The following is a 24,098-nucleotide window of genomic DNA, read 5'->3' as shown; positions in this document are numbered from 1 at the left end:
AGTTGGCCACAGCTGAGCAACTGAACTGAACTGAACTGAACGACTGAACAACAACAAAACTTAACTCGCAACTCTTGAGTTGTGTGTCTTTTTTAGTCGACAGAGCTTTTGCTGGGATTGAAGCCCATCTGAATTGCGCTTTCAACCTTGGTTAATCATTCCAGGTTTCTGACTTCAGATTTCTCAAGCATTCATTTCACTGGTTTCACCTGTCTTAGGTCACTGTTTTCAACTGCAGTGGTTCTCCAAGTTTGGTGTTCAGACCAGCAAAACAAGCATCATGTAGAACTTGGTTAGAAATGCAAATTCTGGAGCTCCAACCTGAATTGGAAACTTGTGGAATTTCACCTGATACAGACTCCAAGGCTGACAACCACAGTTACAAACACACCCTAGACCTTGGTGGGTGGGAGCGGGGTGGCTGGGTGGGAGCGGCTGAGAATGATCTGGGTTTTTCCGTGCCACCCGCTGGATGGCCCGCCTGCGGTGTCCGCATTAGGCTTCAGGTCCAAGATTCCACCCAGGCTGCTCAGTAGCGTGCCTTCTCTGGGCGGTTTTTGGAAGCGTCCTGCAGCTTGAGGGGAGAGGCGCTCCCACGGGTCCCTGAACCAGACTAGTTTCTTCTCCCTCGAGAGGCTAATCTAGGAGGCTGAGAGGAGCAGGCTCAGGGCAGGCTTCGGGCTAATACTGGCCTCCTTAGTTATGCAAGAGGGCGCTGCAGGCCTCCTGGGGTCATTCTGTTCCAGGGCCCGAACCGCGGCCACTCCCATACCAGCGGGGAGGGTGCCTTTTTCCTAAGGCAGCTTGGTCAGGTGACCGTGGCGGCTCTTTGCCGGGACGCGGAAGGACGAGCTTTCGGAGGCCCGGAGAGCGTCCAGGACTGGGGGCTGCGAGGCTATGCGATCCCCGAAGCTGCCCGGGCCGGCGCTCCCGCTGCTGATCCTGCTGCTACTGCTGCCGCCGCCGGGTTCCGCGAGCGGCCCTGCGCCCTTCGACCCCACCTGGGAGTCCTTGGACGCCCGCCAGCTGCCCGCCTGGTTCGACAAGGCCAAGTTCGGCATCTTTATCCACTGGGGCGTGTTCTCCGTGCCCAGTTTCGGGAGCGAATGGTTCTGGTGAGCGCGCCTCTCTCAGTCTCCTCTAATCCCGCTTTGCACCCCACTGGCCTGCAGCCAGGACCCAGACCTCCAGCCTTTGCGGGTTTGTTTAGTCTCTTAGTCAGTTTCACCTTCTGCTCTTTGAGCCGCGCTTTGCATTTCCGGGTGTTACGTTTATGATTTACTGGGTAAGTGGTTGTTGCTGGGTGAACGCTAAATTTTGCTTCCGTGTGACTTCAAGAGTCAGATCCTTGATGTGGCTCTGGCTTCTCAGCTGCTTGGTATTTGTACTTCTCAGTTGTTCTTATCACTCTGCAGCCATCGACAGAATGAAATAGCAGAAAAGTAGGGCTTGTGTGGGGGTCGTAGGAGGAAGCTCTGGGCCTAAACCGTCCTTGTCCTTCGAACTGCAGACTTGCTCCATTGCTGTTCTGCTGCTACTTGTCAATTGTCAATTGTTCTGCCATGAAGAGGGTTTAAGCATAAATCCATGGGTATGTGAGACTTCTGTTCACTTGGGCATTCACTGGCTCTTTAACCTTAAAATGTTACCACATGTAGTCCAAGGAAAAATTTAAAAAAAGATTCTAGAATATTAACCCTAAGAAACTCCAATTATTAACAGATTGCTATGTGAAAAGTTATGAACAAAGCTAGTGGAAGTGGTGGAATTCCAGCTGAGCTAATCCTGTAAAAGATTGTGCTGTTAAAGTGCTGTACTCAATAAATCAGCAAATTTGAAAAACTCAGCAGTGGTGACAGGACTGGAAAATGTCAGTTTTCATTCCAATCCCAAAGAAGGGCAACGCCAAAGAGTGTTCAAACTACTGCACAACTGTGCTCATTTTACATGCTAGCAAGATTATGTCAAAATCCTTCGAGCTAGATTTCAGCAGTACATGAACCAAGAACTTGCAGATGTACAGGTTGGATTTAGAAAAGGCAGAGGAACCAGAGATCAAATTGCCAACATCCATTGGATCTCAGAGAAAGCAAGGAAATTCCAGAAAAACATATACTTCTGCTGCACTGACTACGCTAAAGCCTTTGACTGGGTGCATCACAGCAAACTGGAAAATTCTTAGAGAGATGTGAATACCAGACCACCTTGCCTGCTTCCTGAGAAATCTGTATGCAGATCAAGAAGCAACAACAGTCAGAACCGGACATGGAACAATGGACTGGTTTAAATTGGGAAAGGAGTATGACAAGGTTGTATGTTGTCACCCTGCTTTTTAGCTTATATGCAGAGTACATCATGAGAAATGCTGGACTGCATGAATCACAAGCTGGAATTAAGACTGCTAGGAGAAATATCAACCTCAGATACGCAGATGATACCTCTACTGGCCGAAAATGAAGAGGAACTAAAGTGCCTCTTGATGAGGGTGGAAGAGGAGAGTGAAAAAGGTGTTGAAATTCAACATTAAAAAAACTGAGATCATAGCATCTGGTCCCATTATGGCAAATAGATGGGGGGAAATGGAAACAGTGACAGATTTTATTTTCTTGGGCTCCAAAATCACTGTGGACAGTGACTGCTGCCTTGAAATTAAAAGATGCTTGCTCCTTGGAAGGAAAGCTATGGTAAACCTAGAAAGCATATTAAAAAGCAAGAGATATCAGTTTACCAACAAAGGTCCATCTAGTCAAAACTATGGTTTTCCCAGTAGTTATATATGGATGTGAGAGTTGGACCATAAAGAAAGCTGAGTGCTGAAGAATTGATGCTTTTGAACTGTGGTGTTGGAGAAGATTCTTGAGAGTCCCTTGAGGAAAATAACAGAATGGGGAAGACTAGAGATCTCTTCAAGAAAGTTAGAGATACCAAGGGAACATTTCATGCAAAGATGGGCTTGATAAAGGACAGAAATGGTATGGACCTAACAGAAGCAGAAGATATTAAGAAGAGGTGGCAAGAATACACAGAAGAACTGTACAAAAAAGATCTTGACGACCCAGATAATCACGATGGTGTGATCACTCATTTAGAGCCAGACATCCTGGAATGTGAAGTCAAGTGGGCCTTAGAAAGCATCACTACGAACAAAGCTAGTGGAGGTGATGGAATTCCAGTTGAGCTATTTCAAATCCTGAAAGATGATGCTGTGAAAGTGTTGCACTCAATATGCCAGCAAATTTGGAAAACTCAGCAGTGACCACAAGACTGGAAAAGGTCAGTTTTCATTCCAATCCCAAAGAAAGGCAATGCCAAAGAATGCTCAAACTACCACACAATTGTACTCATCTCACATGCTAGTAAAGTAATGCTCAAAATTCTCCAAGCCAGGCTTCAGCAATACGTGTTCAAGCTGGTTTTAGATGTTCAAGCTGGTTTTAGATGTTCAAGCTGGTTTTAGATGTTCAAGCTGGTTTTAGAAAAGGCAGAGGAACCAGAGATCAAATTGCCAACATCCGCTGGATCATGGAAAAAGCAAGAGAGTTCCAGAAAATCATCTATTTCTGCTTTATTGATTATGCCAAAACCTTTGACTGTGTGGATCACAATAAACTGTGGAAAATTCTGAAAGAGATGGGCATAGCAGACCACCTGACCTGCCTCTTGAGAAATCTGTAATCAGGTCAGGAAGCAACAGTTAGAACTGGACATGGAACAACAGACTGGTTCCAAATAGGAAAAGGAGTACGTCAAGACTGTATATTGTCACCCTGCTTATTTAACTTATATGCAGAGTACATCATGAGAAATGCTAGACTGGAAGAAACACAAGCTGGAATCAAGATTGCTGGGAGAAATATCAATAACCTCAGATATGCAGACACCACCCTTATGGCAGAAAGTGAAGAGGAGCTAGAAAGCCTCTTGATGAAAGTGAAAAAGTTGGCTTAAAGCTCAACATTCAGAAAAGGAAGATCATGGCATCCGGTCCCATCACTTCATGGGAAATAGATGGGGAAACAGTGGAAACAGTGTCAGATTTTATTTTTTGGGGCTCCAAAATCACTGCAGATGGTGACTGCAGCCATGAAATTAAAAGATGCTTATTCCTTGGAAGAAAAGTTATGACCAACCTAGATAATATATCCAAAAGCAGAGACATTACTTTGCTGACTAAGGTCTGTCTAGTCAAGGCTATGGTTTTTCCTGTGGTCATGTATGGATGTGAGAGTTGGACTGAGAAGAAGGCTGAGTGTCGAAGAATTGATGCTTTTGAACTGTGGTGTTGGAGAAGACTCTTGAGAGTCCCTTGGACTGCAAGGAGATCCAGCCAGTCCATTCTGAAGGAGATCAGCCCTGGGATTTCTTTGGAAGGAATGATGCTAAAGCTGAAACTCCAGTACTTTGGCCACCTCATGCGAATAATTGACTCAATGGAAAAGACTCTGATGCTGGGAGGGATTGGGGGCAGGAGGAGAAGGGGACGACAGAGGATGAGATGGCTGGATGGCATCACTGACTCGATGGACGTGAGTCTGAGTGAACTCTGGGAGTTGGTGATGGACAGGGAGGCCTGGCGTGCTGTGATTCATGGGGTTGCAAAGAGTCAGACACGACTGAGCAACTGAACTGAACTGGATGCAAGAGATCCAACCAGTCAATCCTAAAGGAAATCAGTCCCGAATATTCATTGGAAGAACTGTGGGTGAAGCTCCAGTATTTTGGCCACCTGATGTGAAGAGCTGACTCACTGGAAAAGACCCTGATGCTGGGAAAGAGTGAAGGCACAAGGAAAAGGGGGCGGCAAAGGATGAGATTGTTAGATACCATCACTGACTCAATGGACATGGATTTGAACAAACTCGGAGATAGTGGAGGTCAGGGGAGTCTGGCATGCCGCAGTCCATGGGGTTGGAAAAAGCTGGACACAACTTAGCAACTGAACAAAATGTGAAAAGTGGGCTTGCCTGGTGGCTCAGTGGTAAAGAATCCCCCTGCCGATGCAGGAAACACTGGCTTGATCCCTGGGTCAGAAAGATCCCCTGGAGAAGGAAATGGCAACCCACTCCAGTATTCTTGCCTGGAAAATCCCATGGACAGGGGAGCTTGGTGTGCTACAGTTCATGGGGGTCTCAGAAAGATTTGGACACAACTTAGCAATTAAACAACAGCAACAACATGTGAAAAGTGGTGTACAAAAAAATTGCTCTTTAGATTTTACCTTGAGAGCCATACCTTTACAGCTTTAAGTGTCTCACATCTTTCTTGATTAAATACTTCAGGTATGTTAAGTTCTTCAAGATAGAAGTGTTACTACATATATATGTATGCATAATACACATATATACACATAAATAATATGTTCCTAAGTAAGATAAGCAAATAAACAATGAATATTTAAACCTACGTTATACTATATACATAATGTACAACAAATTTAATTCATACAATATATATTCAATATGACAACTATATAAAAAAACACCCAGTGTGAGAGTTGTGAATTCAGTTTTATTTGGGGCAAAATGAGGACTGCAACCTAGGAGACTGCCTCTTAGAGAGCTCTGTGGAACTGCTCTGAAGAGGTAAGTGTGGGGGTCAGTGTGTTGTTGTTGAGTTGCTAAGTTGTGTCCTACTCTTTGTGATCCCTTGGAATGTAGCCTACATTTGTGACCCCAAATCCTCTATCCATGGGATTTCCCAGGCAAGGATACTAGAATGGGTTGCCATTTCCTTCTCTAGGGGATCTTCCCAATCCAGGGATCAAACCCACATCTCCTGCATTGCAGGAAGTTTCCTTACCACTGAGCTACCAGGGAAGCCGGAGGTCAGTATATATGTCGTTTTTTGGTGAAAGGGGATATATGCAATCAGCACACATTCTGATAGAAGGTTACTGCTAGTTACAAGAAGGTCACTGCTCGTCACCAGGAATGAACATCTCCCTTAATGATTTTAGTGCTTTTCTCGCTATGAGAAACATGCAAGAAATTGGGCTCATAAAATCTTCTGCAAATATCTGACTATCTGAAAGGCTGTTCTGGCAGTTTTTCCTAATCTCCACCCTGTCCTTTCAGGGTGTATTGAAAGTCAGCAACTACAGTGGCTAAGGACTTCATTCTTATAGAATCAGATGGCAAGTGACAATTTTTAGTTGGCTGATACAATACAGAGTATAAATTATATAGTGTATTACGCTATAAACATTTACACTATAAACATTGTACCACCTTCTGTAAAGACATTGACTTTTTGCAACCAGTAACTTTTCTTATTCACTTAGGCCAATTGATGTAAAAGAAATGCATAAGCTATGGAGTACTATTCATATACTCTTTTGAAATCAACTTGTAAAATATGGGACTTTTTCTTTCCATAACCTGTATTACCAAATATATTTGCTTCAGGATATTATAACTCTTTCTTTGCAAGTTTTGTACTGTGAGGCATTTGTACTGTGAATTTACTTCTGAAATGTTTCGATTAGCAAGGTGTTGCAGTCCTTTAATGGACCAGAACCTGGTGGTCTGGAGTCGATGATAAGAAAGTGAAAGAAGGAAAGAGGCTAATATTCCCTGGGTTATGCAGAGAGCCAATAAAGCCCTAGGACAGGGCTTGTACCACTCACGTAGGCACAGGGTGTCCTCTGAAAGAGGTCTTGAAAGCCCAGGCAGGAAAGTGAGCTCAGCAGGCTTCCATGCTCCAGAGAATCAGCCAGAAAGAGAGATAAGAGAAAGAGAGAGAGAGAGAGAGAGAGAGAGAGAGAGAGAAGGACATGGGGACCCAAGTCTCCGGTGGAACAAGGGTGCTTTATTGAACTCTGTGTGAGTATATATACTGTTTTACAAGGTAGCTTCTTCAGATAAAGATCAAAAGACCAGACTTTACAAGTTACCAAGGAAACAAGGAGTAATAGAGGTCATAAAACCAGAAGACAATCCATATCAAAGAAAGAGGGTCATAAATAATCACTTTTACCATATGGAAAAGCTAATGAAGGAAACCCTATGCATGCATTCCATCTCATGACCTCAGTCCTGGGAGCAGCATGCCGCTCCGCTCGTTCCTGTTACCAGGAACTGATAAGGAACAGAGGGCTCATGAGAGGCAGGAAACAGAACACAGGAATCCTACTGTTAAACATCCCCTGACAGCAAGGTACATAAATTAACAGATTTCTTCATCTTATATTGTGTGTGCTCAGTTGCTCCGTCTTGTCTGACTCTTTGTGACCCCATGGACTGTAGCCCACCAGGCTCCTCTGTTTTCATGGGATTCTCCAGGCAAGAATACTGGAGGGGGTTGCCATGCCCTCCTCTAGGGGATCTTCCCAACCCAGGGATTGAACCCATGTCTCTTATGCCTCCTGCATTGGCAAGCAGATTTTGTTAACCACTAGCACCTTTGTTCAACTGGGAAGATTAGGTAAAGATACATTTGATGCTAGGAGAGGATTTGATGTTTGTTAGTTGAAACTAGTGCTCTGCACAAAACAATTAGTTTTGAGTCATCTTATTCTTTGTAATGGTTAACCTCTCGTTTTCTACAAATGAACACAAAGTTGTTTGTTTTGACCTGGAACAATAAAGATAATTCTCTTATAAAACAGAGTATATTTTTGATGGTCTGGAAGTGCAATAACCCTGTATAAGATTCTTAATTATCTATAGTTTCCCTTTTTATCTCCTCTAAATCTCTGATCTCACTTGATTTGACCTGGGGCAGTCAGCAGCAGAGATGAGTATATTTGACTATCCTTAATGGCAGCTCAAAAACAAATATAAATGGTGGGCTGTTTACTGTAAGTGCTTCTTCTCATCTTCTCTTCTCATGCAATTTGAGAAGTGACTCTAGACTATAATAGAGAATGCAGGTTCAAATTAGATGTGCTAGGAAAAAAATAGAAATCTCTTATCTTTTAACTTTCTGACTCTCCCAGTTTCTCTTTTGCAGTTCCATTTAAAAGATAAAAATGCATCATGGATCAATTAAGATCCTTTCAATTGAAGGTACAGAAAACTCAAATAAAAGGTATAATAATAGGAGCTTATTACTATACATAATAAGAAATTCAGAAGTACTTGGCTCAGTGATGAAATCAAAGTCCTGGGCTCTCTGTCATCCTCAGCCTGTTGACTTGTCCTGTCATGGTGACATGATGGTGGCCAGGCATCACGTCACACAGCCTTGTCCAAAGGCAGATTGTATCTCTTTCTACCGGAGAGGAGACCATTCCCAGAATCTCCCAAGCTGGCTTCCCCTCCAGTTCCATTGGCCAGCATGGATCAGGTGTCCATGTGGGAGCTGTGATGGAAGCTGGGAAAGTATGTATCTGACTCTCGGGCAGGTAAAGAAGAGTGCTTGTGACACAGTATGTCCTTCAGCAAAGCCTTCTCAGCAGAAAGAACCTCCTGGCCATCTTTGGAGATCTAGTGCTGATTATGAATTTGTTCATCCAGTAGACGGAGAAGGCAATGGCACCCCACTCCAGTACTCTTGTCTGGAGAGTCCCATGGACGGAGGAGCCTGGTGGGCTGCAGTCCACGGGGTCGCTAGGAGTTGGACACGACTTAGTGACTTCCCTTTCACTTTTCACTTTCACGCATTGGAGAAGGAGGTGGCAACCCACTCCAGCGTTCTTGCCTGGAGAATCCCAGCGACAGGGGAGCCTGGTGGGCTTCTGTCTATGGGGTTGCACAGAGTCGGAAACAACTGAAGCAACTTAGCAGCAGCAGCAGCATCCAGTAAAAACACTCTTATGAAAGGAGTAGTGAAAGGAAGAATAAAAGATGGGTGAGAGGGGGGACTTGCATCTATTTCATGACCATGGGCTTACTGCCATGTTTATATAAAATGTTTATCTAAAAATTATGCTTTGAGGATTTCCCTGGTGGTCCAATGGTGAAGACTCCGCACTCCCGGTGTAGGGGGCCCAGGTTCCATCGCTGGTCAGGGAACTAGATCCCATATGCTGCAAATAAGAGTTCGCATGCCACAACTAAAGATCTTGCATGCTGTGACTAACATCCGGGGCAGCAAAATAAATAAATGAATAGTTTTCTTTTTTAAAGTTGTATTTTCAATGTTGTTTTCCTTCTGAAGCTCTGCTTAGGCAGTTGAGGCCCCACTGCTCAGAATAAATACACATAACCAGTAATCCTTGAAGACTGAGTCAGTCTATTAAAATAACAGCATTTTCTTAATTTTACTGTCATTTCCTCCCCACTTGTTCCCTGCTAGTGAATATAATACATTTATGTTATATTTTATGCACTTTGTCTTCTTTTGAAGACTTCATCATTTGTGTTACAAAGGACTAATTATGTATACTCCATGTTGCAATCTAAAAGTGAAGAATTAAGAGCAAATGGGTGACTTGTTTGTTTAGACTGCTCTGGTGGATAAGCTGAGTAGAGTTCACAGAGGGATAGATGGAAGACTACGGAAGTTCATGTAAGCTTTCCTTAAGTGAAGTCAGACTAAATGGGGAAATTAGGAAGGGAATCTTAGTAACATCTGAATAAGGGAGAATTTTAGTAAAGGGAGTTATGGTTGACCCCTGAATAGCACAAGTTTGGTCTTCTTTTATGTGTATATTTTTCAATAAATACATAATTGGCCCTCTATATTCAAGGGATTTGCATCTCTGGATTTAACCAACCTCAGACAGAAATTTTCATCTATGTTTGCTTGAATCTGCAGATGCCCAAACTGCAGATATGGAGGGCAGGCTGTAGTATGCCATTTTATGTAAGGGACTTGAGTGCTCACAGATTTTGGTATCTGCTGAGAAACATGGGACTCATTCTCTGCGAATCCTGAGGGATACCTATATTTCAAGTGTTTATGTGAATGCTACTTATATGCTGTTTCCTTCATCCCCTTAGGTGGTACTGGCAACAGGAAAAGATACCAGCTTATGTGGACTTTATGAAAAATAATTACCCTCCTGATTTCACATATGAAGATTTTGGGCCACTATTTACAGCAAAATTTTTTGATGCGAACCAGTGGGCAGATATTTTACAGGCTTCTGGTGCCAAATACGTTGTCTTAACTTCCAAACATCATGAAGGTAAGTAAGAACAGCATCTGCAGACACTGACAGTGGTTATAAATGTGAAGTAGTTCTTTTGGAAGAAGAAACTAAAGCAAGGTCATCTGCATGAAAACAGTTTTCTCTTAGGAGCAGTCCTAAGTGGCTACTGACATTTGCTTGTAATTTAAGAGATCACATGTTTCACCCAATTAAGAAGCATTAAGAAAGAGAAAAAAAAGGAGCATTAAGTATGCAGAAAGATCATACCCTCCACATATAGAAAAAAATGGAAACTGATCGCATTTTATTATGTGCATATTTAACAATTTCCAAGTAACGCAAGATTTTATTAAAGTCATTTGAAGGGGTATGTGGTTTGCAGGTCAAAGTTTACAACTGAACTGCATTCTTTCCGTTTTCTTCTCACCTCTGTGATGCATTCTGGGAAGGTACTCTGGGGATTATTTGCTATTGTCTTACATTATGACCAACATACAAGGTGGTGCTTTTGGCCAACTCTTATATGACCCACTTGAGGAAAGTTTGCTATTGATGAAAATGACACAGGCTACCTGAAAGGAACAGGATTGCAAGGCTGTAATGACGCCCAGAAATATGAGAGATGGTGGAAGAATATCTAAAAAGAAACCGAGTGGTTGAATTAGGGTTCTCCAGAGAAACAGAGCTAACAGGAAGTATAATATGTATAGATTTATCATAAGAAACTGGCTCATGCAACTATGGAGGCTGAGAAGTCCAGACCCAAGACCGCCAGTTATATAGTTCCAGTCTGAGCCCAAAGGCATCAGGAACAGGAGAGTGGATAATATAATTACCTGTCCAAATCTAACTTAAAGACTAATGTCTCAGCTCAAAGACATACAGAGAAAACATTTTTTTTTTTTAATTAAAAAACAAAAAACACCACTCCTTAAACTTTGCTGCTTTTTCTTTTTCTTTTTGGCTACAATGCCTGGCATACAGGACCTTAGTTCCCTGACCAGGGATTGAACCCATGCCCCTGCAGTGGAAGTGGGGAGTCTTAACCACTGGACCACCAGGAAAGTCTGAAGAATTCTTTCTTAATCAGCCTTTTATTCTATTTAGGCCTTCAATGGATTGGATGAGGCCTACCACTTCGGGTGGGTAATCTGCTTTACTCCGTCTAACTATTCATATGTTAATTTCCTGTAGAAACACCTTCAGGAACATATCCTGAATGATGTTTAACCAAATATCTGGGCACCCTGTGGCCCAGGCAAGTTGACACATAAAATGAACATTAAAGTGATCTTACATTAATAGGATAGAATCTACCCATTACCATTCCCATATCTACAAGATCAAGGAAACATCAGCACGTTATTATTCCTCCAACAGCATGTTAATAATTAGATAATCTGGACCTCTCCAATGGTTCAGTGGTTAAGAATCTGTCTGCCAATGCAGGGGATGCAGGTTCAATCCTTGGTCGGGGAAGGTCCCACAGGCCTCGGGGCAACTAAGCCAGAATTTAGAGCCCTCAAGCTGCAACTCCTGAAGCCCATGTGCCCTAGAGCCCAAGCTCCACAACAGGAGAAGTCACCTCAATAAGAAGCCTGAGCACCACGACTAGAGGGCAGCCCCTACCAGCCACAACTAGAGAAAGGCCTGTACATAGCAACAAAGACCCAGTGCAATCAAAGATAAATAAATAACTGGATAATTTGTTTGCATTGGAATAAAAAATTTTGTCTCATTATTTTCTGCAGTGTTGCGTGGGGGATTACGAGGAAAGAATGAAAACCCAAAATAAGGAATCAGGATATTTTTCCCTTCGGCCACAGTCCAGTGGCTTAATGATTTTTTTCCTGCAGGTGTTTCTCAGGCTGAGATGGATACTTAGGACATCTTGATTTCCTGACGCCTAGAACTTCTCTAGGCTATATGGTAGAAAGTATTACTTAGCTTATTTAAAAACACAGCAAAACAACTCTTAACCACGCTGTGAGGAAAATGATGTAGCCCACATTTATACACTTTCTAGAACCATATTGTTGGAGGTTTTCATGCCTATAGAAGACCCTGCTGAGCCCAGTTAGGCTGGAAGACCACTGTGTGAGCTTCTGGTGGTGCTACTGAACCCAAGACCCAAAGTGGTTTTAGCACCACCAGACATTAGGGCCTGCCAAGTTGAGACATATGGAATAAGACTTTAAATATCACTGACAGTGCTTTGAAGCTTACTACAACATCTTTAGAACCAGTGTGAGCTCTTTTAAAAGTTTCTTCAAAATGAATCCAAAGAGTGTGTCCATCTTCAGTTCAATTCAATTCAGTCGCTCAGTCGTGTCCGACTCTTTGCGACCCCATGAACTGCAGCACGCCAGGCCTCCCTGTCCATCACCAGCTCCCGGAGTTCACCCAAATCCATCCATCGAGTTGGTGATGCCATCCAACCATCTTATCCTCTGTCGTCCCCTTCTCCTCCTGCCATCAATCTTTCCCAGCATCAGGGTCTTTTCAAATGAGTCAGCTCTTCGCATCAGGTGGCCAAAGTATTGGAATTGCAGCTTCAACATCAGTCCTTCCAATGAACACCCAGGACTGATCTCCTTTAGGATGGACTGGTTGGATCTCCTTGCAGTCCAAGGGACTCTCGAGTCTTCTCTAACACCACTGTTCAAAAGCATCAATTCTTCGGCACTTAGCTTTCTTTATAGTCCAACTCTCACATCCATACATGACCACTGGAAAAACCATACCCCTAACTAGATGGACCTTTGTTGGCAAAGTAATGTCTCTGCTTTTTAATATGCTGTCTAGGTTGGTCATGACTTTCCTTCCAAGGAGTAACTGTCTTTTAATTTCATGGCTGCAGTCACCATCTGCAGTGATTTTGGAGCCCAGAAAAATAAAGTCAGCCACTGTTTCCACTGTTTCCCCACCTATTTGCCATGAAGTGATGGGACCAGATGCCATGATCTTAGTTTTCTGAATGTTGAGGTTTAAGACAGTGTTTTCACTCTCCTCTTTCACATTCATCAAGAGGCTCTTTAGTTCTTCTTCACTTTCTGCCTTAGACTTGTCCTGATTTATAAAAGTAAAGTATTACACCAAACACCTTACATATGTTGGTTCACAAACATTGCTTTAGATTTTAGTAGGACAGTAATAATGTATTCATGTTCCTAGATCCTAACTAAAGATTTTGAGGCTTTTATATTATTCCTTAAGTATTCCATTTATATAGTGCTTCTATGGTTTTTATATAGACAAGCCAGCAATCTGAATGCAAATTCCTTTTAAAATATGAATTATTTCAAAGTACTTATATAATTGTATTCTTCTTATCCATTTAGTTGGTAGATAATTCACTTTTAGGTAATTTAAAGCACAACATCCAAGCTTATGATTTTAGGGTAGGATGAGATCCAACCAGTCCATTCTAAAGGAGATCAACCTGGGGATTTCTTTGGAAGGAATGATGCTAAAGCTGAAACTCCAGTACTTTGGCCACCTCATGCGAAGAGTTGACTCATTGGAGAAGACTTTGATGCTGGGAGGGATTGGGAGCAGGAGGAGAAGGGGACGACCGAGGATGAGATGGCTGGATGGCATCATTGACTTGATGGATGCAAGTCTAAGTGAACTCCGGGAGTTGGTGACGGACAGGGAGGCCTGGCGTGCTGCAATTCATGGGGTCGCAGAGTCGGACACGGCTGAGCGACTGAACTGAACCGAACTGAACTGAGATTACAGATGGTGGGTACATTTCAAGTATAGAACTACTGGGGAAGAGTACCTTACCCCTGCTGGGTTAAATGAATAATGAGGGTCAAGGAGATTTACTACTGAACATGGATTATCAGTGTTCTATGAACCATTCTATAATAAAATAATTCTAAGCTCAGGGAATATACTCTTTGATTTGGAAGACAGGAATCATGCAGGAGTGCATCTATGGTTCTTCCCTGTAAGTAGTCACAGTCATTGTTTACAATGGTGGATGTGGAAGATGTTCCCATCTCAGCTATGATCTGCTAATGTTGACTGTGATTTTGTACTAGACCTTGTGCTAGCCATTGGCTGAGGATATAACCGGGAACACTGCAGACATCACACTGTCCCTCCAGGAGCTTATCATCTAAGAGGGAGAATACCGGAGAAAGATCAGACTATACAGACCTGATTTTCTCCAAAATCACTGGCAACCCACTCCAAAAGCTATGGTTTTTCCAGTAGTCATGTATGGATGTAAGAGTTGGACCATAAAGAAGACTGAGCACTGAAGAATTGATGCTTTCAAATTGTTGTGCTGGAGAAGACTCTTGAGAGTTCCTTGAACTGCAAGGAGATCAAACCAATCAATCCTAAAGGAAATTAGTCCTGAATATTCATTGGAAGGACTGATGCTGAAGCTCCAGTATTCTGACCACCTGATGTGAAGAGCTGACTCATTGGAAAAGACTGTGACGCTGGAAAAGATTGAAAGCAAAAGGAGAAGGGGATGACAGAGGATGAGATGGCTAGATAACATCATTGATTTAATGGACACAAATTTGAGCAAACTTCGAGAGATAATGCAGCTTCTCGTTTGGTAGTCCATAGGGATCACAAAGAGCTGGACACGACTTAGCCACTGAACAACAACAATGCGGTACCGTGAGAAGTACTTAAAAAAATCTTGGTTCTACTTTGTTTAAATTCTCATTTGTTAGGGACCTCCCTGGTGGCTAACACTCAGTGCTCCCAATGCATGGGGACCAGGTTTGATCCCTGGTCAGGGAACTACAGCCCACATGCCATAACTAAGAGCTTGCATGCTGCCACTAAGGATTCCTGCATGCCGCAACTAAGGCCCTGTGTAGCCAAATAAATAAATAAAAATATTTTTAAAATTCTCATTTGTTTCTCGCATGAAAGCAAAATATATACTAAGGAAAAAAAATGGTCATAAAACAGATGTTTGTAGAAACAGTAGTTTATATGTCACGTGTACTGCCTTTATAACTTGGTGTTGGTATAGGCGCACATTTACTAGAACAGTTGATATGCTTACAGAGGCTTTTAATATAATGTTTCAGGCTTCACCTTGTGGGGCTCAGAGTACTCGTGGAACTGGAACGCAGTAGACATGGGGCCGAAGAGGGACATCATCAAGGAACTTGCAGGTGCGGTTAGGAACAGGACTGACCTGCGCTTCGGGCTCTACTACTCCCTTTTTGAGTGGTTTCATCCGCTCTTCCTTGAGGATGAATCCAGCTTGTTCCAGAAACGACAATATCCAGTGTCTAAGATGCTGCCCGAGCTCTACGAGTTAGTGAACAAGTATCAGCCGGAGGTGCTGTGGTCAGATGGTGATGGAGGGGCCCCAGATACCTACTGGAAAAGCTTAGACTTCCTGGCCTGGCTGTACAATGAGAGGTGTGTGTGCTACTAGACTGCTGTCGTGACATTCCTAATACCTGTATAACATTAGTTCTGGCTTCTTGAAATATTCCCCTTCAGGCTTGTTTGTGACATGGGGAGAAAATCATTGTAAATAATGCATATTAGATATATCAATATTAACTCAAAATATCAAGAGTTATAAGAACACTGGAATATTCTTAACAAGAATTAGTTAGCAAGAATACTGGAGTGGGTTGCCATTTCCTTCTCCAGGGGATCTTCCTGATCCAGGAGTCGAACCCGTGTTGCCGCACTGGCAAGTGGATTCTTTACCACTGAGCCACCTGGGAAGCCCTAAGAGTTACAAACCAGGAGTCAAATATAGCTCAACAGTCTGATTTTGAATTGAGACTAAAAAAAAATTACAGCATCAAGCACTCTGAAGACTAATTTTGTAGGTCCCCGTTTTCATCACCTCTCTGGGTCAATGCTGTTTATCCATCACTGTTTCTCATGCTGTGCTTTTCAGTTCCTCTAATTGCTTCTTCGCATCCTCTTACCTTTGATAATCTTTGCTGCTTGGATGTCACCCTGTCTGTCTCTTTTCCTTCATTGTCAGCATTTCACTTCTTCCTGTTCTTTCCTTTTGTTTTCTAGCATGTTCCAGGCTGCCCCATTAGAACAGGGAGTTCTGACTAAGCTCCTCTATAAAGCTCACACTATGTGGACCAAATTGATATCTGTATCTCAAAAGTACTTGGTATTGTGCTATGAAGTTAGGGAGAGCCCTGCCAGTGTTCTCTGGGTCCACAGAGGACGCACAGAGAAATCCTCTGTCTTGGTACATAACCGCAGTTTCTCTAGGTACTCCTTTCCAAAAGGAAATACTGGGAGTCCTCTGCTTCAGTTTGTGAACCAAAACGATCCCCTCTAAATGGAGAAGTACAGGAGGTACCACCTGCTATGATGAATACTGTTGAGGGAATATTTTATGCCACAGTGAATTCCATCCATAACAGTCAACTTTGCTGAGATCTTCAATATTAGGCACAATTATAAGAGGAAGAGACCAGGGGAGAACGTTTAAATAATAGTAAAACTCTTTTAAGTGCTGTGTGTGCTGGGCATACATAGGTGTCTTACATAGATTGTGTCAGTCGCTCAGTCGTGTCTGACTCCCATGGACTGTAGCCCTCCAGGTTCCTCTGTCCGTGGGATTCTCCAGGCAAGAATACTGGAGTGGGTAGCCTTTCCCTCTTCCAGTGGGTCTTCCCAACCCAGGGATTGAACCTGTGTCTCCTGCGGTGGCAGGAGGATTCCTTACTGTCTGAACCACCAGGGAAGCCCAAGTTCTGTTCTAATAACAGATGGAAAAATGGATTATTCAGAGGAGTTAGGTAATTTGCTCTAGGACAAGGAGCTTAGCAAGTAACAGGCCAGGACTACAACTTCCTCAGGTCTAGTTTAGTTCAAAATCATGGGGTTTGTATTATATTCAACTATGGTTATTTTCTAAGAGTGGATTTCAGTCACATTCAGTGTCACTCTTTTCAGTGACATTGCTTTTGTGTAAATTTTTTTTATCATCCTTTTCATTTCAGCCCAGTTCGGGACACCGTGGTCACCAATGACCGTTGGGGAGCTGGTAGCATTTGTAAGCATGGTGGCTACTATACATGTAGTGACCGTTATAACCCAGGACATCTTTTGCCACATAAATGGGAAAACTGCATGACGATAGACAAGTTTTCCTGGGGCTACAGGAGGAATGCTGAAATCTCTGACTATCTCACAATTGAAGAGTTGGTGAAGGTACAGTAAAATGTCTGGTGACCATTATAGTAATATTCGTAATAGTGTACACGTGTGAGAATTAGGTTTTCTAAACTGTATGACTCAATGGCCTGTAAATACAGGACATGACTTTTTTTTTTTTCTATGTGTGTTCTCTTAGATAGTGATTAATGATGGAATTGTTTTCTTCCTCTAAGAACTATATTTATTCTTAATTTTTAAGCAACTTGTACAGACAGTTTCATGTGGAGGAAATCTGTTGATGAATATTGGACCCACACAAGATGGCACCATTTCTGTAATTTTTAAGGAGCGATTGAGGCAAATGGGAATCTGGCTAAAAGTCAATGGAGACGCCATCTATGAAACCAATGCTTGGAGATCCCAGAATGACACTGTCACCCCAGACGTATGGTAAGTATTATTTGATAGAAGAAGGTATTTAACATTTCTCAGAGATAAAGGGAACAGTATAATAAAGAGGAAATTGGATGAATGCCCACCTACACAGAATATTTTATTTACTTAAAATCAGCATATTTTAAACACTTAATTATTTATCAAGTTGAGCTGAAATAATCACTAGATTCCTTCTAACAGTGGATAAATTTTAGGGAGAAATAAAGCATCTTACAAAAATTGTAGGTCATTCAGAAAAAAAAAAAAAAAGTGCTGAGTGGTTAATCCAAAAGAGACTTTTGGTTTAGTTAGGTAAATTCTAACTTTTGCAGGTGTTACATCTCATCAAATTAGCAGGAAGTGCCATAGGGCAGGAAAAATATATTCTAATAAATCTAAACCTGAACTTTCTTTAAAATTAATTATCTCAACTGGCTAAATTTTAACTAGTATCTCCTATAAAAAGCATATGGTGGTTTCTGATGTAGGATCTTAACATACGCAAGTAAGAGTTGTTCTCCCTGGTGGCTCAGACTAAAGAATTCCCCTGCAATTCAGGAGACCTGAGTTTGATCCCTGGGTTGGGAAGATCCCCTGGAGGAGGGCTCGGCAACCCACTCCAGTATTCTCTCCTGGAGAATCCCACGGACAGAGGGGCCTGGCGGGCTGCAGTCTGTGGGGTCACATGACTGAGCACCTAGGCACAGCACAGTATTAGTGAAGCTCTAAAGTTCACCTGTGTTACCACCAAAGCGAGTACAGGCTGATCAAGCATACACCGAAAGACTGGACTAAATACTCTTCTTTGCACTTATGACTTCAATTGTCAATTCACTGAAGAAAATAAAGTAAGGCAGTCTACACAGAAGCACCTAACTGTAGAATTTTAGAATATTGGATCTGGCAGAAGCCATAATGAGAACTCAGAACCAATCTTTCATTTTACAGAAGCTAGATTTAAATTTGGTTTTAGAATTTGCTTCTGTGTTTATATTTGACTATGAGGGTGTCTGATCTGGGACTTGACAATTATTAAGCATTATTCCATTAAGTTCTCTTTCAGTAAGTAAAAATAAAAGTCAGACTACTTAGCAATCCCTATAAAGGCTGTTGCCTGGCTCCACTGCACTGAGCCCAGGTGGCCACCCTCCCTGCCTCATCAGTGGAGCTCTCTCCCCGCAGGTTCGTGTGTGTTTCCCCTCCTTGCTGCATCTTTAGATGGCTATCTAGACTCCCAGGGCCATCTTTGAAATCCTTTGAGAGTTTAAGCCCTGGCTCACTGTTGCTGTCCCCAGAACTTAGTTAGTCGCTCAGTTGTGTCTGACTGTTTGCAACCCCATGGACTTAGCCCACCAGGCTCCTCTGTCCATGGGATGGTCCAAGCAAGAATACTGGAGTGGGCTGCCAGAACTACTCTTCATATAATTCTGATTGTGTATATTCACAGCTCTTCTAATTTGCTGGCCCCTCAGTTCTTGGGCTTCTCGAGTGATGCTAGTGGTAAAGAACCCACCTGCCATGCAGGAGACTTAAGAGATGCAGGTTTGATCCCTGGGTTGGGAAGATCCCCTAGGGGAGGGTATGGCAACCCACTCCAGTATTCTTGCTTGGACCATCCCATGGAAAGGAGACTGGCAAGCTACAGTCCATAGGGTTGCACAGAGTTGGACACGACTGAAGCGACTTAGCAGGCATGCAGTTCTTGTACTTCCTTCTTTCCAGGAATCCTGTCCCCTTCTTTTGGTCGTACCTTAGACCTTGCATTTCCAATATTTGTACTCCTTTCATGATCTCAGTCTGAATCATCCCACTGTCTAACTCCCTTCTCTTGCATTTCAGTTCACTTCAGCTTCCAAACGGCTGTTTAGAGAGACTGGAGGTTGAAACAGTCATCATGGCCAGTGATTTAATCAATAGTGACTAATGAGGCCACCATAAAAAACCAAAAGAATGGGGTTCAGAGAGCTTCTGGATTGGTGGCGGTGCCGGGAGAGCAGGGCCCCTAGGGAGGGTGTGGAAGCCCCCTGCCCCTACACATACCTTGTCCTGTGCGTCTTTTCCATCTGGCTGTTCCTGAGATACATCCTTTTGTAATAGACCTGTAATCCAGGAAGTAGAATTCTGAGAGCTGCTCTAGCAAATTAGCTGAACTCAAGGAGGGGGTTGTAGGAAACTCCAATCTATAGCCTGTGGGTCAGAACCCCACATGACAATCTGGACACGTGACTGGTGGTAGGAATAAACCCTGACCTTTTGGAATCTGACACTGCCTCTGGGTAGATGGTGTCAGAATGGAGTTGAACTGTAGGACGCCCAGCTGGTGCCTGAGAACTGCCTGGTGATGTGGGAACTTCTCCCCCACACCACACACTACACCGGGATTGGGGTCAGAATCCTTTAGGGTGTTTTTTATTGCTACCATCGGGCTATTTTTTCTCCCCTCGATTAAAGAAAACATTGGTAAATATTTACTAAATGGAGGTATATCTGGAAGATAATTCTGAACCTGACCCATAAATAATAAGAAATATTACTATGCATTTTTTTTTTCTTAACCAGGTACACATCCAAACCTAAAGATAAGTTGGTCTATGCCATGTTTCTCAAATGGCCCATATCAGGACAGCTCTTTCTTGGTCAGCCCAAAGCTACTCTGGGGGCAACAGAGGTAAGAGGGAATTTTGTCTTTATTGTTCCTTTAAATTGCTGACTAGAACACCCTGAGGAAGACATTAACTTTTAACTTCAAGGTGAGCCTTATATGTATTCCATTTACATCTCATGACAGTAATTTTAAAATGAGCTTTATCAATGGCAATGTTTGGCAAAAACTGTTGAAAATTTTGTTTCATTCCCCAGAAAACCAAGCCTATAAAACAGTTACATCATCTCCATGCTTATCAATTAAAACATCTTCTCCAGTCATGCTATGTTGCTCAGGTTCACTGCATGCATCCAAAAATGACTCTTTTCATAAGACTGGAGTTCAGACTCTTCCCCTGACATCTCACCCCAGAACACATCTGATAAATGTAAGATGTCATGGCCACTATTTTAAGTTCGTAAAACATTTGGAGGTTAAAGGTTAACCTTCCCTGCTGGCTCAGCAGTAAAGAATTTGCCTGCCATGCAAGAGATGCGGGTTTAACTGAGGGTTTGACTCCTAGGTTGGGAATATCCTTTGGAGGAGGAAAAGGCAACACACTCCAGTATTTTTGCCTAGGAAATTCCATGGACAGAGCAGCCTGGTGGGCTACAATCCATGAGGTTGCAAAGAGTCAGACAGGACTGAGAGACTAAACAATAACAAAAGGTTAATCTAACAGTTGTGGCCATCAGCTCTGGCAATGAGTTCATTTTAACATATTTTATAACTTATTTTTAACAAAATAAAAATTTTCTGGGAGGCAAATTGTCCAAATTTTTCTCCTTAAACCATTTTCCCATGTTTCATTTCTAACACTTGTGGCTGATCTGGCAGAAAAGGAGATAAAGAGTTCAAATCTGTTTACTAATATTTTTTTCAAATCTTTTGTTTAACTGCAGCTTAGAGGCCTGGGCATAACATTACCTTTTTATTTTATCTACGTTCTCTTTGTTGTTTAGTCGCTCAGTCATGTCCGTCTCTTTTGCAACCCCACAGACTGTAGCCCACCAGGCTCCTCTGTTCTTGGGACTTTCCAGGCAAAATACTGGAGTGGGTTGCCATTTCCTTCTCCAGGGGATCTTTCCAACCCAGAGATCAAACCAGCTTCTCCTGCATTGCAGGCACATTCTTTACTGCTGAGCCACCAGGGAAGCTTTGGCCACCATTAATACTGTTATTTGAAAGTCCACGGGTTTTGTTTTTGTATTATTCTACATGGTAAACAAAGTTTTCTGGTTCAAAATAACCACAAATATATAGAAAACTACTTATTTAAATTCATTTTGTGTAAGACTAAGGATATAGAACAGTTATAGTAATAATAGATCACATGTATGTACTGTTGATTAGTGGAGATTATTGGGCCATCTGGGGAGGGAGGGTGGCTGGATAAGGAAGGTGAACCTTTCCCTGAACATCCTGTGTCAGAGCCAGGCAGGCCTTAGTTGTGCAGATTGGTTCAAGAGTAGTTTGCTCTGCTCTGACACTGTTCAGTCTATACGATTCTTCCTCAAATCCTGCACACTTTTGAGAGTAAGAAAGGAGCAAGAGAGATATATACATGCATTTGGATCATAAATTAAAGCAGCTTGTGATCCACTAAATGAAAGTAAAAACAATGAATCTCCTGTCTACATTGCTCTTTAAGAAGTATCAACTGCTTCTTCCCAATACAGTGAGGAAGTCAGAGACACATAAGGAGACATTTATCTGTATGTTTTCAATTTCAGGTTAAACTCCTGGGACATGGACAGCCCCTTCACTGGACACCTTTGAGGGAAAATGGCATCAAGGTAGACCTGCCTCAGCTAACCATTCATCAGATGCCCTGCCAGTGGGGCTGGACTCTAGCACTAACTAATGTGACCTGATCTACAGTAGAGTGCTTCCTGTTGCAGTTATATCTAAGACTAGAATGTATATCAGGTTTCTGTAATTATAGCACATGGAAAAAGAAAATGTAAAATTGGCCAAGGATTTCCTAAGTTACCCACATAAATGTTTTAACTGTCCAATGCAGTTTGCTATTTCTCTTCACATTGAATTTGTTTCCATGTGTGAATCAGAGGTGGGGATCATTGTCGTAGTGAGAAATTGGTGGTGGTAAGGACTGAATCATGTCTAATGCTAAATTCACATTTTGAAAGTCTTAAGCCTCAATGGGGCTTCCCTGGTGGCTCAGCGGTAAAGAATCCACCTGCAATGCATGGGACATGAGTTTGATCCCCGGGCTGGGAAGATTCCCTGGAGAAGGATAGGATTTGGAGAGTTTAAAGAAGTAACTAAGGTTAAATGAAGTCATCAGGGTGGGACCTTAATCCAATATGACTGGAGTCCTTATAAGAAGAGGAAGAACATGGACGGAAGCACACAGAGCAAAGACCATTTAAAGACACCGTGAGAAGGTGGCCAACTGCAAGCCAGGGAGAGGCCTCAAGAGAAACCAAACCTGCCAAAACCGTGGGCTTTCAGCCTGCAGAACTGTGAGAAAATAAGTGACTGTATAAGTGGCCCCTATCTGTGGGATGGCACCCCACTCCAGTACTCTTGCCTGGAAAATCCCATGGATGGAGGAGCCTGGTGGGCTGCCGTCCATGGGGTCATGAAGAGTCAGACGACTGAGCAACTTCACTTTCACTTTTCACTTTCATGCACTGGAGAAGGAAATGGCAACCCACTCCAGAGTTCTTGCCTGGAGAATCCCAGGGACAGGGGAGCCTGGCGGGCTGCTGTCTATGGGGTCGCACAGAGTCGGACGTGACTGAAGCGACTTAGCAGCAGCAGCAGATTAATAAAGGCTTCCCAGGTGGCTCAGTGGTGAAGAATTCACCTGCCCATGTGGGAGATGCTGGTTCAGTCCCCGGGTTGGGAAGATCCCCTGGGGAAGGGAATGGCTACCCACTCCAGTATTCTTGCCTGGAAAATTTCATGGACAGAGGAGCCTGGCGGGCTATGGTCCATGGGGTTGCAAAAGAGTCAGACACAACTTAGTGATTAAACAACAACAACAAAGGGTCATAGGTATATAATAAATTGGACTTAATGTTTATGCTTACAGTAACTGTCTTTTTATAAAAAATTTTCTTGTCTTTTTCCTTCATGGTAATAAAACTGATATATTTACTATAGATATTTAAAAATTTACAGAAATGCCTAAAGACAAAATCACTAAGGTCACCATTATTAATATTTTAGTATTTATTCTTCCAGGGTTTTTTTGGGTGGAGGCAGTTGAGGGTGTAGGATTGGAGGTGTGGGCTTATTTTTGTAGGTGGGCTAATTTGAGGTCCAATTTAAATGAATTTTTTTATCCTGTATTTATTTGCCTTTAAGCAAATTGAAGTTGAAAACCTTTCTGAAAATTATTGTGTATTCAGATTTTCCCTAAGAATGACGCAAAAATACTGATATTGATATAAATATAAAGAAACACTGATTAAAGAACTCACTTCCCTTAACAAAAGATGTTCAACAAGGTTAGATATTCAATTGAAGTACTACAGGCTCCATTTTGTTATGTTAATCAAATGCAGATATCTCATTGTTCCCTGTAGACATTTCAAGTAGAGAGGGAAGTAATAAATTCACACTTATTTTATAAAATCATCTTGAAGTTGAAAATATTTTTCAAAAATTATTCATAGCTGAAGTTTCTACAGCTATCAAAATTTTAAAACCATTCTAAAGTATTGACATGAATAAGTACTTTAAAAGTTTTAAATCCCAATTACCATTGTATTAGAGGTCCAGTAAGGACAGATTTACATGATCCCCAACACTAGACTAAGAAAAAAACAAAAAAAGGGAAAAAACTCTGAGTTAGAAGAATCTTAACATAAAAGTGAGGTG

General features: G+C 42.4%; 1 protein-coding gene across 1 annotated transcript; it reads left to right on the top strand.

Moving 5' to 3' along the window:
* The first annotated feature begins 404 nt into the window (after nt 1-404).
* Nucleotides 405-22,264, top strand: FUCA2 (alpha-L-fucosidase 2). The gene is made up of 7 exons (XM_069598580.1): nt 405-1,115; nt 9,885-10,072; nt 15,103-15,442; nt 17,011-17,221; nt 17,427-17,617; nt 20,162-20,270; nt 21,980-22,264. Exons 1-7 carry the CDS (start codon nt 898-900, stop codon nt 22,118-22,120), a joined length of 1,398 nt encoding a protein of 465 aa, XP_069454681.1. The 5' UTR covers nt 405-897; the 3' UTR covers nt 22,121-22,264.
* Nucleotides 22,265-24,098: the final 1,834 nt, after the last annotated feature.

The sequence above is a fragment of the Ovis canadensis genome, chromosome 8 (assembly GCF_042477335.2).
Source record: "Ovis canadensis isolate MfBH-ARS-UI-01 breed Bighorn chromosome 8, ARS-UI_OviCan_v2, whole genome shotgun sequence".
Taxonomy (NCBI): domain Eukaryota; kingdom Metazoa; phylum Chordata; class Mammalia; order Artiodactyla; family Bovidae; genus Ovis; species Ovis canadensis.
Note: the sequence above shows the minus strand (reverse complement) of the source record. Positions and strands in the feature narration are given on the sequence as shown.